This window comes from Amia ocellicauda, chromosome 11 (genome assembly GCF_036373705.1).
Source record: "Amia ocellicauda isolate fAmiCal2 chromosome 11, fAmiCal2.hap1, whole genome shotgun sequence".
NCBI classification, from domain to species: Eukaryota; Metazoa; Chordata; class Actinopteri; order Amiiformes; family Amiidae; genus Amia; species Amia ocellicauda.
Genome location: NC_089860.1, coordinates 21,596,818 through 21,610,892, shown reverse-complemented (window position 1 = coordinate 21,610,892; position 14,075 = coordinate 21,596,818). Strand labels below are relative to the sequence as shown.

At 38.1% G+C, this 14,075-nt stretch overlaps 1 protein-coding gene and 1 long non-coding RNA gene across 3 annotated transcripts; one reads left to right on the top strand and one right to left on the bottom strand.

The window, feature by feature from the left end:
• The first annotated feature begins 177 nt into the window (after positions 1 to 177).
• On the top strand, positions 178 to 9,732 carry sar1b (secretion associated, Ras related GTPase 1B). 2 transcript variants are annotated; one of them, XM_066716919.1, is made up of 7 exons: positions 178 to 329; positions 4,657 to 4,732; positions 5,725 to 5,844; positions 6,119 to 6,184; positions 6,282 to 6,385; positions 7,076 to 7,207; positions 7,631 to 9,732. In XM_066716919.1, the coding sequence occupies exons 2-7, from the start codon at positions 4,675 to 4,677 to the stop codon at positions 7,745 to 7,747; spliced, it is 597 nt and encodes a 198-aa protein (XP_066573016.1). In that variant the 5' UTR covers positions 178 to 329; positions 4,657 to 4,674; the 3' UTR covers positions 7,748 to 9,732. The 2 variants fall into 2 exon arrangements, with proteins under 2 accessions (XP_066573016.1, XP_066573015.1); XM_066716918.1 differs by having other exon boundaries at positions 179 to 336.
• Positions 9,733 to 10,102: 370 nt separating this feature from the next.
• Positions 10,103 to 11,639, bottom strand: LOC136762787 (uncharacterized). The gene is made up of 3 exons (XR_010820898.1): positions 11,454 to 11,639; positions 11,208 to 11,306; positions 10,103 to 10,876 (listed from the first exon to the last, which is right to left on the bottom strand). It is a non-coding gene; the product is annotated as an uncharacterized LOC136762787 (long non-coding RNA).
• Positions 11,640 to 14,075: the final 2,436 nt, after the last annotated feature.

Genomic DNA, 14,075 nt, shown 5'->3' with positions numbered 1-14,075 from the left:
TTGCAATAAACGCATGGCTGCTTAATCATTTGTATTCATTAGAAGAAATCCAACTATATTTTATAATGCAATATCGCAATATTGTATCTCTCAGAAATGTGAACTTTTAAGGGGGGGACGTGTTTATTGTTTCCCTCCGGAACAGATTGCGGTGCAACACCAAGCGGAAGCGGCTGTGTGAGGGGCTGGGAGCAGGTCGGCGGCCATTGCTGTGTGTCGTGGCTTTACAACAAAACACGGAGAGAAACGGGGAGCGGACGCACAGGGGGACCGGAGACGCATTTCTTCTCATTAATTAGAGCAAAGCGGGTTTATTCTTCAACACGCAGGTGACAGGTGGGTTTTCTCCCCGGGCTTGTTGAACGAAAGCGGTTGATGGGGGTTTGTGACTAAGCCAGGCAGGAAGCCCAGTCACATCTTTTTTTGCTGGGCTTGTATAACCAAAGTGAATTTAAATGACAGTTCATATGAGCCGTTTAAGAGCATCGGGGGAGTTCATTGTCCAAGTGTAAACTGATATTCAGTTTTTAATTGCGTGTCCTTTGGGTGTTTCGTAGTTTCTCGGGTAAGCTGACACGTAGATTCAGGTGTGTTGTTCTGTGATGCTAACATTTGTCTGAATACACGGTTTTGTTTCGTGTTAGAAGACGATAAAACATGTCACTGTGTGTCGTATTTTAGAGGTGTAGGACATGAACGTATGGCATTGCTCTAAAATAGCATCGTACCACGTAATCTCCGTGTAGTGTTTGTACTGGTGACTTGGCATTGTGACATTTGGACATCAACCACCCCTGTGTTCATAATCACGGTGTGAAAACGATCACACTCGTGTCTGTAGTAAAAACGTTTTAACGCCTTTTAATATTTGAAGATTGTCAATATCTACAACCGCAACGATGCAGACTGTTGGGCAGTTCACAAGGCGAGCATGGGACCAGCTCGTACCCCAGTTTGCTCAGTAGAAACAACGTCTTTGTCTGCATTGGTACGAATCGTCATCAGGGTCCCCTTCACATTAAATCACCTTTCTCACTGACACGAATAAAATAAGTTTTATCAGTGCTGTTATTCTGTAAACTGAACACCCTTGAGCTCGGCTGTGTATCAGTCCTGAAGGATCAGTAAATCACCACTGTAACACCTGGGGATCTCAATTGTATATATATATATATATATATTTATCTTGATACAGTCTTCATAAAACGCACGAAACCATTCATTTGTCTTTAAGTAATTCCAAGTGTGGATTTAAAACAATGCTTTTCTTAGTTGTCTGTATCAGAGAAAATTTGAATAAAATGTAGAAACGAACCCATATTGGGATACACTGGTTTGTGAGGCAGCCATTATCACAATTATTTTCACACACTGATAGATCTGTATCTGTGATTAGCTTTTAATCAATTCAGTAAAGCCCTTTAGAGATTATCCCCCCCTAAAATTGTGAGAGTAAGCATATCTTACCATGATTTGTGATGGCATGGTGACAGGGGCAACTAAGTATACTTCAGCAAAACTTGGCTGATATATTTTGGGACCAAGATCAAACTACTACTCTTTCAATATTTGCATATTGTGTCCACATTAAGATTTGTGAGAGAAATTTAGATACCTTTTTATTTGGGTGATCTCTTGGTACACTGCAGTCTGGAAATTCTAGGTGTTTTGATCCCAGGTTTAATTAAACTCATTCAATTTAGATGTAATTGTTGATGTAGTACATTTGAAATTAAAATGTACCTTAAGATTAAATTAATTTTCTCCAGATTACGGAACTGTATATTAATTTCCATATTTTGATCAGTAAATTGAAACCCTGATTGGACTTAATTGTATTTAATGGTTCAGTACAAACTATACCTGATGCTTTGACATTTTAAGAAGCAAGTATAATTCTTGAGATCAGAATTTCCTTCAATTAAGCATTGATCATACTCGTCTATTTACATCTCCATAAGAGTCAACCGTGAGCACCAGTGTTATTTTGGTGGTTAGTTGAACATCAGATATTTCTATGCATCAGTTTCTTCAGAAAGCAGTGGCAATGATCTATGATGACCACTTATTTGTAAGAAGCAGTCCTGCATATTTTTTGAACAGGTTATTACATGTGAACATTACATACTATATAACTTTGTTTTCTCAGTCTGAAATGTGTCAGTTGAGCATTCTTAGTTAGTTAGTTATCCTGTGTGCAGGATTATCATTCTGTGTTCTTCTAATTGTTTAATTTAAATATAATATCAGTAATTTGAAGTGGCTGCCACTCATACACACACTCAGGTGTTGGAGACTGCCAATCAACTGATGTAAACTTACTGTACAACCAAGTATCTTTTTTTACTTTAGTAAAATATTGCTTTTTTTTTTTTAAAGGAATATGAGCCCAACCCAAAATACATCCTCACTTTCGTACCTCCATATAGAATACGCGTAATGAGGGTCCCCTGTCACTGCCTGCTATTTTAAGAGTAATATGGTGTTCGGAAAGTGTGGTGTCTCTATGCCTTGTCTTAAATCTTGCAAAATATTTTTAACTGAACTGACAACCAGCAGTGAAACAGCGTGGTTAATTGTTTCAACATTTTTGGGTAGATTTCAAAATACAAAATCAGGTACATATAGGCCTATACATAAAAGCATTTGTGAAAAGGCTTATTCTGAATTCAAATTTAATTGATGTAATTGTTGCCGTTTAGTATTTTAGTGAGACCATTGTGAATCTTGAAATATAACTTGAGTTACTCGGCTTTCTTTCCAGATCTGACACTTGTCGCATGAGTACCCGCTATAATACATGCTGAATTGTTATAGGCTATTTAAATCTGTGCAACCTGATACGTTCAATCACGTCACTGCAGTTGCTCTTCTGTATTCGATGGCGGATTGTGTAATTTACTCCTCTGGATAGGAGGACCTTTCTTGTAGTCTGTTAGTCATAAAAAAAAAAAAAAAGCTGCCGACGTGTATTTTCTGCTGTATTTGCATGTTCTTGACCTTTGCTTTCAGTATACATTACCCAGGTTTCTTTGGGATGTTGTGTAACTAGAACGATAGGTCAGCTAGTGAGATTTTGTGTCCAGGTTTCCATTTTTTACTTGTGCTTTTTTTTTTTTTCTGTTCTCCAGTGTGTAGCACATCAAGAAATGTGTAGTGTTGTTGTTGTTTTGAAATAGGCCTATATTTTTCTTCCTTTCAAGTTGGGCCAAGATCACTTTAAATGTTCACTGTGTAAAACACTGTGAACAGGGTTTGGTCCTATATTATGTGAAGTTTAGCGATGGTATTGCAAAAGTCAGGGAAAAGAATATTAAACCTAATTCCATAGTTTTCTGATTTGACCTGACTTAGAAATTGTATTATCCATTAAACACAACTAGGCCTAGATCCATGCCATGTCACTTGATTACAGTGAGTGTTTTATTCTCAAGAACAAGAAAACACACCAAGGCTTAGGCTACGTTTTGTAAGACAAATCTGGAGGGGATTATGCATTTACTGTTTTTTTTTTTGGCTGACTTGGTCAGACTTTGAAATGTGCAGAAGGGTTTGAAGAAATGGGGAGTTATTTTGTTGTTGTTTTGTTTTTAAAACTCAAAACCAGACTATCCGAGCTCTGAGAACACCTATTTAGGCTCTGTTGGAAATTGCTTTAAAAATGTTGCTTCATGCGGTGTACAGGTTACCTCTTTGTTCGTGGCTTGTTTATTTCAAAAGAAATGTTGATGATTTCCTGTTCATGTCTGCCTACTTTTAGGAATTTATGAAGTGCTGATTGAAAGCTTCCTAAAGTTAGTGATTTAATAAAATCGTACACTTTGAACAGTATCTGTAACACCCCCCCACCACCACCACCACACATGAACATGTAATCTAAGTCTCTTTGGAATGCCACAGGGACTACAGTTCAACATACAAAATTACCTTTGTTGAAAAAGACAAAACCTGCAAGTGTAAAAGGAAGGCTTTTAAGGGAACGCTATGTTTTTTTTCCCCAGTATCATTTTTGTTGTCTAGTGAGAACCGTAGTAGATTTAACTTAAACAACTGCTAATGCTAAAATTATTTTGCTTCTTAGCTTTGCAGCCACGTGTCAAGTGGTAGTAAAGCATTTAAAGGTTTTCTGCTAGAGTGAAAAGGCATTTTAAACAAAACAAAAAAGTAGAAAAAAGGCAGAATGGAAGTTGCACTGTACACAAGACGGCTTACCTACTGAAAGACTAGTGGCTTCTCTCCGAGAGTAGGCCTGATGCAAATACTCTTTTCTCCTAATTTATGCTGTGGGATGTTCCTGTAAAAATTAGTCTTCACCAGAAAAAGTCCATGCTGCTAAAATCCCCCAAACAACTCCAATCACAAAGTGAGATGGTGCCCAATCCCAAGAATCAGTACTGTTATATCCGAGAGGACACACTGAAAAATGACATTTCTCTTGTCTTTCTTTAGAAAACAACTCTCAAAAGAAGGTGTTCAAAAGTAGTTTTCTCCTCAGTGCATGTGCTTTTTTTTTTTTATTTATTACATTGCGAGTCACTTTTTTTATAGATCCTAACTGTGATATTTTGTAGAGCTACAGTCTTGCCTCTTATGTGGTTCAGGATTGCAACAGCCATCAGAAGAGATTTTGATTGATTTTTGTTTTTATTTTTACAGGCTTCATAATATCCGGATATGTCCTTCATATTTGATTGGATTTACAGTGGTTTCAGTAGTGTACTACAGTTTCTAGGTAAGTAATTATGCAAGATTCAGTTCAACGTGAAATGTGAGCACAAACTCAGACAACCTTGTTTCTGTGGTCTGAACATGTGTATACTTAACTTTGTGAAGAACATTTCTCACCTACAAGACATTAAATTCATGACAAAAAAAAAGCTAAATATTTGCTAAAGCTTACATATTGGGAATGGTTTTGTAACTTCACCTCTATTTGAGTGCATATTGTAATGTTTAAAATGTTGCTGTAGAGGGAGTCCCAGAGGTACAGTATGATCCTCTGCGGTTCCACCTTGTGGTTAACAGAGATGATGGGGAGACTCGGAGGTGCTCTCAAGTTATATAGAGGGGTTAACTCCATATTCTCTGGCCATGTGCATCTCCTCTAAGAGTCTGAATAAAATTATCCTTTTCCCACTGTTACAATGAGGAGGAAAAAATCCTCCAGGAAACAGAAGAACCACAGTGGAAATTAGCCTTCATTCAAGAAATATCTGCAGTTACTCTCTAACAGTTCTGTCAATGGGGAATTATACTGATGTACAGGCATGATCAGGTTTTTCTTCCAGGTTTAGCTGCTCTGTAATTAAGTTATTGTGTCATTAAAGAGGAAATATTGAGTCACAATGTTTGATAGCTCTAGAGGTTAATTAAGTAAGGATTGTTTTACCTTTGGGATTGTAAGTGTAACTCTTGTGGAGGAAATAGAATAACACCATGAAATCCATTGAATATACTCCTTAAACTGTTGCAGAGGGACTTGTTGGATGCTATTTGGGCAGGTGCCTTTGTGAAATGTTAATTCTTTAAAAGGCTGCTTTAATTGAAGTATAAATGTACATGAATAATTAATGCTGTTAAAGTGTGGTGTTGGGTATAGCAAATGCAATTTTTTCTGTTCACTTATAGTTCAGTCAGCTTCCCATATTCTTTAAAATGTTGCTTTTATTTGTAAAAGACTAGAAGGAAGATCAAATCTCATCTCTCTATTCCACTGACTTGCAGGACTGTACAAGAAATCTGGCAAATTAGTATTTCTTGGATTGGACAATGCTGGCAAAACAACACTACTGCACATGCTTAAAGATGACCGATTGGGACAGCATGTACCCACTTTACATCCAAGTAAGTTAACCTTTGGATTAAAATTCAATGAATCAAAGTGAAAAGCCGCATAGTGTGTAGCAGAGCGATATTCCACATGCTTGGGGGCATGTCAAAAATGTGCCTGCATTGACTGGGTTACACCACCTTGCATAAAGCCACAGCAAAGCAGCACAAACTGGATTTATTGAGTGATCGGTAAACTTTGAAAGCCCCTGGTATATTTGTGTTTGACGTCTGTGTCTACTGCAAACGTATGCGTTTTAAAATGTATTTTGTTTGATTTGCCCATCAGCCTCCGAAGAGCTGACAATTGCTGGGATGACATTCACCACCTTTGATCTGGGTGGCCACGCACAAGGTACACAACAGACCTGATCGCTGTGTTGCAAACCTTCTACATACATGCTGCTTTTACAACTTTGCAATACAAATCCTAATTGCTCTTACCCTTTCAGCTCGTAGAGTATGGAAAAACTACCTCCCTGCCATCAATGGTATTGTCTTCCTTGTGGATTGTGCCGACCTCCCAAGATTGGCCGAATCCAAAATAGAACTCGATGTAAGTGGTTTATTTTGTTCTTTAATCTGGGAATACAAATTGGAAAACTGTACACACTATCGTCATTTTGTACACTAACAGTAAAACTACAGTAACAAAATTAGTCATGAACATACTTAACCTAAGTTAAAAGGTTTTAATTTACAGTTCTTATAAAATCTAATGTTTGCTTTGCATTAGGCGAGTGTGTGGTTAGGTATAATTTGTTGTGATTGTGTGCTTAAGCATAATATGTAAAAATGAGTCCTCTCGATTGAGGATGATTGTTCTGTTAGCAGTGCTGTGAACCCCCATGTCTTGCTTTGAAAAAGGTGGGTGGCAGGCTGACAAATGTTCAGTGCATGGCCTGAGGCTACAGATTGTGTATAATTAGTGGAGTCCCAAAAGTGTCTCTTGCTTTTGGATTATCAGCCCACTGCTTGAACTCTGGAGGAGTCAAATAACATTCTTCAGTTTATTTATTACAGAAATTAAAAAGAAGCTTTATTGTGGGAGCTTTCACTGAAATGTTTTTCTGCAGTTGTGCTGTGTAAAGGTTTTGGTTATTGGTCTGGTGTTGGTCTTCATTGCATTGATGTTACATAAGAGGTGTGAGCTTGTGTTCTCCTTCGTGACAATTCAGTAGACTAATGCAGCTGTCACTCTCATATTCTGTGAATGTGTTGACTGTGTGCTTAATGTTTTCTGCAGGCACTAATGACAGATGAAACTATTGGAAATGTGCCTATCTTGATCCTCGGTAACAAGATTGATCGACCAGAAGCCATCAGTGAGGAGAAGTTACGTGAAATGTTTGGATTGTATGGACAGACAACGGGCAAGGTAAGCAAAACAATTTTACGTAAGTAAACTGGCACTTGTATGATTCTATTGGTTGATATTTCTAAGAAAATGCACCTGTTATTTGCTCCAATTTATATTTTTTGTAAATTTATATCAAACTTCAGATTATATTGAAAACCAAAGAGATATGGGGGATCTCTGCTGAAGCTGTATTTTGGATCTATATTTGGATGCAATTTTGTTTTGCATGTTATAATGCAGTGGTACCCCTATTCCCCATTTCATAGAAAGCTGATGGTTCTTTCAGTAATTTAAGTGTGAGCTTGAAAGGTTTTGAGACTTTAATTGGAATTTTAATTGCATTGGAAAATAAAACAACCTCTAGAATGAGTGATGGTAGTACAGCCATGCAGGATTTCCTTTTTTATGCAAAACAAACTTCAGCTTTCCTCTCTCTTTCAGGGCAATGTTCCGATGAAGGAGCTGAACACAAGACCACTAGAAGTGTTTATGTGCAGTGTCCTGAAGAGGCAGGGATACGGGGAAGGCTTCCGTTGGCTGGCGCAATACATTGACTAAAGCCGATGTTCTGGAGCCGTGGCAGAAAGGAGTCTCAGTTCACCATATTTGATCCCATGTCTGGTTATAAAGTCTGCCTCCGCTATCCACACATGTACAACTTGAACCCAATAGACTTTTATTGGTTGAACATTTGGTTATAAAATTTTCACATTTTTCTAGAAGAAGAATATAGCATCAACTGTGCTAAAATTTTAAGTCCAAGCGGTTGAAAGAAACTTTTTTTTTTTTCTTTTGTTCTGGTCTTTTCCTGAGCAGTCTGTATGTGTGAACATCACCGCAGGTTAACTCTGTAAACCCACTGGATGACTCTTTTTAAACAACTTTCTTGGCATCAGACCCCAAAAGCAAGAGTGAAAGTGAGAACATGGTAATTGTATGCACTTTTTAACAGGAAAGACTACAGACGTGACTAGTGTTGATTAATGATCATGTTAATTTTTTAAATATTTTTTTTTGGGTCTCAATAAACCTAGAACATGTAACCATGTATACATCTGTTACTTTAAAAGATCTTTATTTTTGTTAGTTATTCTAGCTGCATGATGCCTTAAAGCCCAGACTATATCTGCCCCATTTGATTTAATTAAAAGTAAAGCATAAAAGCATTGTTATCCTTCTTGAGTACGAAGACACCATAAACTATCTGGCATTTAATATACAGGTTTACTTTGAGGTAGCCACTGACTGCTGGTCTTTTTTAAAGAATGCCAGACTTTATATTTGCCTGAGGTTATCAGGCATGGAATGTGAATTGAGATTATGGTTCTTGCCACTGGATCCAAAGTTTCAGAACAACCCTAAGTGACTATGTGGCTTTTTAATGATTTAAAACCATGTTGCTATCAAACCAAGTTCCTGAAAGATCCCTGAAGACTGCATGGCCGGGTGCTTGAGGGGGAGAGACTTCACTAATCTGGCAATTAAAATGAACACTGAAGTGGTAAAAAATAAGATTGAATATGCGGTCACCATCCGAACTGTGAATTAAGTTTATAAAGCTAACCTTGTTTTAATGTGCGTGTATTATTTAGCCATGCATGCATTGCTTGTTGTCTGGCATACCTGGACAGTTCCATTCAGATGGGAAACCTGTGGTCTGCAGACATGGCGGTGCTTTGTCAGTATTCACCCTGACAACAGAGCTGGGGTACGGTCATTTGAACAACGTCATTCTGAAACTTGGGACCAGGGTGACAAATTTGAATGGTGTGTAATATATTGTCTCCCCCCTCTCCCTTTTTTCTGGCCGGGAATGAAAATGAAATCGGGAAACATGAAGAAATTGTAGACCTCGAAAAACATCCAAATTTAACACCACACATTTGTGTCCAGACTATGGCCCGCTGCGGTCAGCACATTTTTGTTATACTAATTTTGCGCATGCCCCGTTAATTTTTCAAATGCACCTCTTCCAAATCTAGTCCTTTGTCAAATAAAGGTCCCAAGATACCATTTGAAACAGTTTTAGTTTTTTTTTAAGCTTAGATAATGGAATGTCACATATTACACACATTGGTACTGTATTCTCTGAGGTTAATTTGTTTCTGGTTATTTTTGTCATATTACAGGAGCTGTTCCATTAAGAGAAATATATTTATTGTTGTTTTTCAAACCAAATTGTAATAAATGTTTGAAAATAATAAATTGGCGTTTTTGTTGGACAGGATTGTGTTTGATTATACTGGAGGACATGTTAATGATAAATCAGTAGGCGGAGAAGTACTAAACAGAAGTATGCCATTAAAAAATAATAAATAAGTAAAATAATTACAAATAGCATTTGGCTTTAAAGAGGCTTACCTTGTTTTTGTTTTCTGGTCCACTTGAAGATTATATATTTTTTTTGCCTCGTTTGAATATTCCTGAGGTTAAAACGTCATGGTTGGAGTCTACGAAGAAGCCACCAAACCCACTGCACTTGTTGCAATCGGAATTGTTATATGTAATAGTTGTCTTAAATAAAATAATCTTTGAATATTAAACTTGTGGTGACACTTTAATTATGCATTTCTGTGCTGTTGTTTTGCTCTCACAATAAGAACACGATTTTCCAGTACCCAGACCCATTGGAGGAGTAACTAACCCTGCAACAATGTGTTCTCTGCACGGATTACACGGACACGGATTACATAAACTGGGATTTTCCCCTTTTAAAGTTTTAATTTCAAATACTTTTGTAGTATCTTGTAGTATTGTGATGTGTGTTAGTCTGCCTTAAAACGTGTATTGTTTTTATGAATAGTCTTGTTTGGGATGCAACTGATTACCAGTCAGGTGGTGCAATTTACGGTTGTGCCACTAGATGGGATCCCGTAGGCGATTGTGTAAATGACAGAGCATACACAGGTGATGCAATGTTGCAAATCTGGATTTTAGTGTTTAGCTCCACAATGCAATTATTCAGAAGCATACAATTTAACAGCACAAAACAGGTTATAACAAATAAAATATAAAACAATCACTTCAAGGGATGCATTAAAAACAACAACAAAAGTATACGTATTAAGGCACTCGGATGAGATTATTCCTCTTGCCTGGTGCACCTGGACAGATCATAGATGCATACTGCCAATATTAGAATAGGCGAGAAGATTATCAGGGCGATCGCCAACAGGACGTGGCCGAAGATTTCGCACCCTTTTCTGCAGACAGGGGAACACTGTTGGAGACAATCCCATATGCGTCCCTCACTTTGGGTTTGGAAATCCTCATACGTGTTGTAGGCGATCGGCTGCTCAATAGAGGCGCTTACTGAGGGCACCGGGAGGGACTCCTTGTAGAGGGTCTGGTAGGCCAATGTTTGCAGTTTGGACCTTTTCCAGCGGTCTCCTAAAGAGACTGGCACGTGGTGGCCGTGGGCTGCTTGGTGTGTCAGCCCGCATGGAGAGCTCTGGCACTGTGCTCTGCCTGGCAAGACGACGCCGCTCTTCTGAGGGTTATTGTCAGAGACCTGCACCCACACCTCCCCGTTTGATGAAGGGACGATTTGTGGAATAATAACATTGGGTTTGTTTACCCCTTCTGATGCCATCTGTCTTGGACTTGTCATGTATAGTGCTGGTCTGTGCAATGCTTCTTCTTCGTTTTATACAAGTTCAGCTCTTTATAAAGGACAAATAAATGGCGCTGTAGAAGAGAACATAAATCAGTGTTTTACTATGTAGTTAAAATCACCTTGATGCAACCAAATGTCAAAAGTGGTATTTATTTATGTTAAAGATCTTTCCACAGTACATATTTACTATACAGGGCTAAGTGTACAGAATAATCTGAAGAATTTTAAAACACACCTTATGCCAGCAATATAGTCTACATTAAAGTCAAGATTTTTTCAATTTTCTCCTTTCTGTTTTTGGTGGATAGTTTCCATTTATACTACTTCACTCCAGAATTTTAGCAAATCTGTAATTCAGGGAAGGCGAACATTAAAATGTTCAAAATGCACATGAATACTTACAAGCAGCTTCTTTCTCTTGCATCACAACCCGGTTACCTCAAGTGCTGGGCAGGTGGTGAAGTGAAGAGCCTGTCTTCGAGGTGGGCTAGTGTCTAAACTCTGTCAAAATGTCAACAGTGATGAGAAATCGGGAAACACAGACCTGCCCATGATGACATACCGTCCAAACACAATCAAACGACTTCCTTGATAGCTATCTTGTCTTTTACTTATTCCAAATACCCCCAGATATTTTAAGCTACTTACCCGTTTACAAGTGGTTGATGTTTGGTTTCATTGACACCTTCGCAAAAGTCATATTTGTAACTGTAGATCAAGGATTCAGCCTGACATCTTACTTCAACTATGAAGGAAGAAAGTTCACCCCCTCCGAGACAGCCAAAACAAGCTCCACAGAATGACAGTAAGGAAGTAGTGTCTTCAGTGAGAGTCGAAATACCAGTGTACTTAAAATAGTATTCTCTGGAATTTATTGTCATCTACACACCTCAATACAGTATATCATATTACACTACTTCCTATACACTCTTTCAGTGCAAGAGTATTTATGTTTCCTTGCTTGTTTTCATACACATAAATGGTAATAATATACAGGTGTCTGTATTTCGTCTCCTTCATCGGTCCATTGTGGTTCTTCAGTGAAGTGTCTGATCAGAACAGGCAAATGCTGCAACATTTAATTTGCTATTTTTTCTATGAATGCCGTCCAGTTTTTTTCGTGCCACTCCGGCAAAATTGGCCCATTTGAGAATCACCCTTTGGAAATGCAATACCACTTCCATCCAATGTCTTCTGTGTGCATTGGAAAATAAAGGAGGGAAAAGCTCTTAACACAACCTGTTACCCTGAGCAAGTTTCTACACTTCCTAGTGATTGATCCCTTGGATGAGAACTACAATTTAGTCCCCGTTTGTAACTGACCGTAGAGCAGCAGCTGTTGATGTGTAGTGATCGTTCTGGATCATAGTGTATGCTGCTTAAAACAAAAGCAGAGAGAGAAAAGCGGAGAAGCATCTTTTGACAGACACGAATCTGTCACTAAACATAGAACAGTGAATTAATATAGGCCTTCTCTCATATTTGTCTTCTACTCTGTAAAACTGAGCATCCGGTTCTATTTTTGTTTTTAAATATATTTCTTAGGAGAGCTAGATTGCCAGGACATGGGTGTGTGTGTATGATTATTGTTCTTGCTTTTCATAGCTGCTGCTGTTCTGGCCGAACTTGTTCCACTCTGGCGTGAGAGTGCAGGTGTGTGAGAGTAATTTGGAGACAGGTGACTTCAGGCTCAGGCGTTATATTCTGTCCAAGACCAACCCCGTGAAGTCATTGTCAACTTTTGTCTTTTCAGTCAAAAAAACTCTAAGTCTGTGATTTAAGTCACCAGTAGAAGATTTGTCTTTCTCTTGAAATGTAATGGTGCTCTTTTATTTTTGCAATCTAAGCTTAAGCAAGTGACTGATCACCAAAAACTTTGCTTGCAATTCCAACTATCTTACACTAACTATGGATATATTTAAAGGGGTCATTGTAATAGGAACCTACAGAAAAAACGGAAAACCAAAAGAGACACAAGGAAGGATTACTTACAGTATCCATAGTGATTCAAGTACATATTCATACTTTTTGTTCAAATACTAAGTAAGGAAAGAATTAGCTTATGCTTGTCACAACAACGTACTGCACATATGTTCAGTAAATGCTGACTTCAGACACCATACAAATCCAGTTTCTACCTCAAGAATTAAAGCCTTTAGTAGTGCTTTGCTGATATTGGTTCTTAGCACAATGTTTGATAGTATCCCTGGCCTTGAATAGCATATAAGTAAATATTATTTTGTCGCAGTGATCAGATCTTGTGGTTAAAAACAAATCAGAGGTGCTATGTCACAGTTCACACATGACAGGAATGTTTGCAACACAGTGCAGGGCTGTTTCTTAGACACTTCTTACAATTATTTTTCAAAGCAGATCACAAGGTGTCTATCTTTGTCATTCTAGTAAATGGCTGTCATTTGAATGAATGGAAATGGAAGACTAGAGCTATTTATAGTCCTGACAGAAGTAACGCTTTGACATGGGCTTGTGTCCTTGAGTGATGTTGTTCTGAGCAAAGCATGGTGTTGTGCTGCATGTGGGATACGGAGGTGATTGTAACACTAAACCAGTCTTTTCAGATTCATTGAGGCACTAAATATAGAAAATAGAAAGTTTAGCGGTTTGACTAGAGGAAGAGATTCACAACCCTGTCAATCAGGCCACACTTCCAATCAGGAGGAAAACAACAAGAGGCGCAGCCTGCGTATGATATTTGAGATGGGATTGTTTGAGTCAAGAGATGTACTGACGTATATCAACTCCCTGGGCTCCTACAATGATACTCCAACAAAGCTCACTCTATCTGTCTGATTATTATGAATGTAAGCAACTTTTAAAAATAATTTCAGGAAAAAATACAATGTGTCTGCCTTATGGACTACAGTCTCTGGCATTTGAAAATGTTTGAACTAAGCCTCACATCAAACTTTGACCCAGCCAGCAATCACAGATTATAATTTCAATACACGATGACAGCATTTTGTCTGATGCAGGATATCCCCTCCACCTAATGCAAACCTGCCATCGAGTACTTTGTTCTGAATTTCCATTTGCAGATGTGGACGTTGATTGGGTCCTGCCCTTCGAATCACTTCTAACCTGAATAAAAGCTTTTGTTTGTGTGCTATATTGTCTTTTTATTATCAGTATAACCCTTTTAAATTTATAAATAAGATTCGTAATGTGACAGACACGTAACACAGGATTATGGTATTGTGGGTGTTGCTTTGATAAATACAAATCTATGATACACTGATAAGATATTTTCTG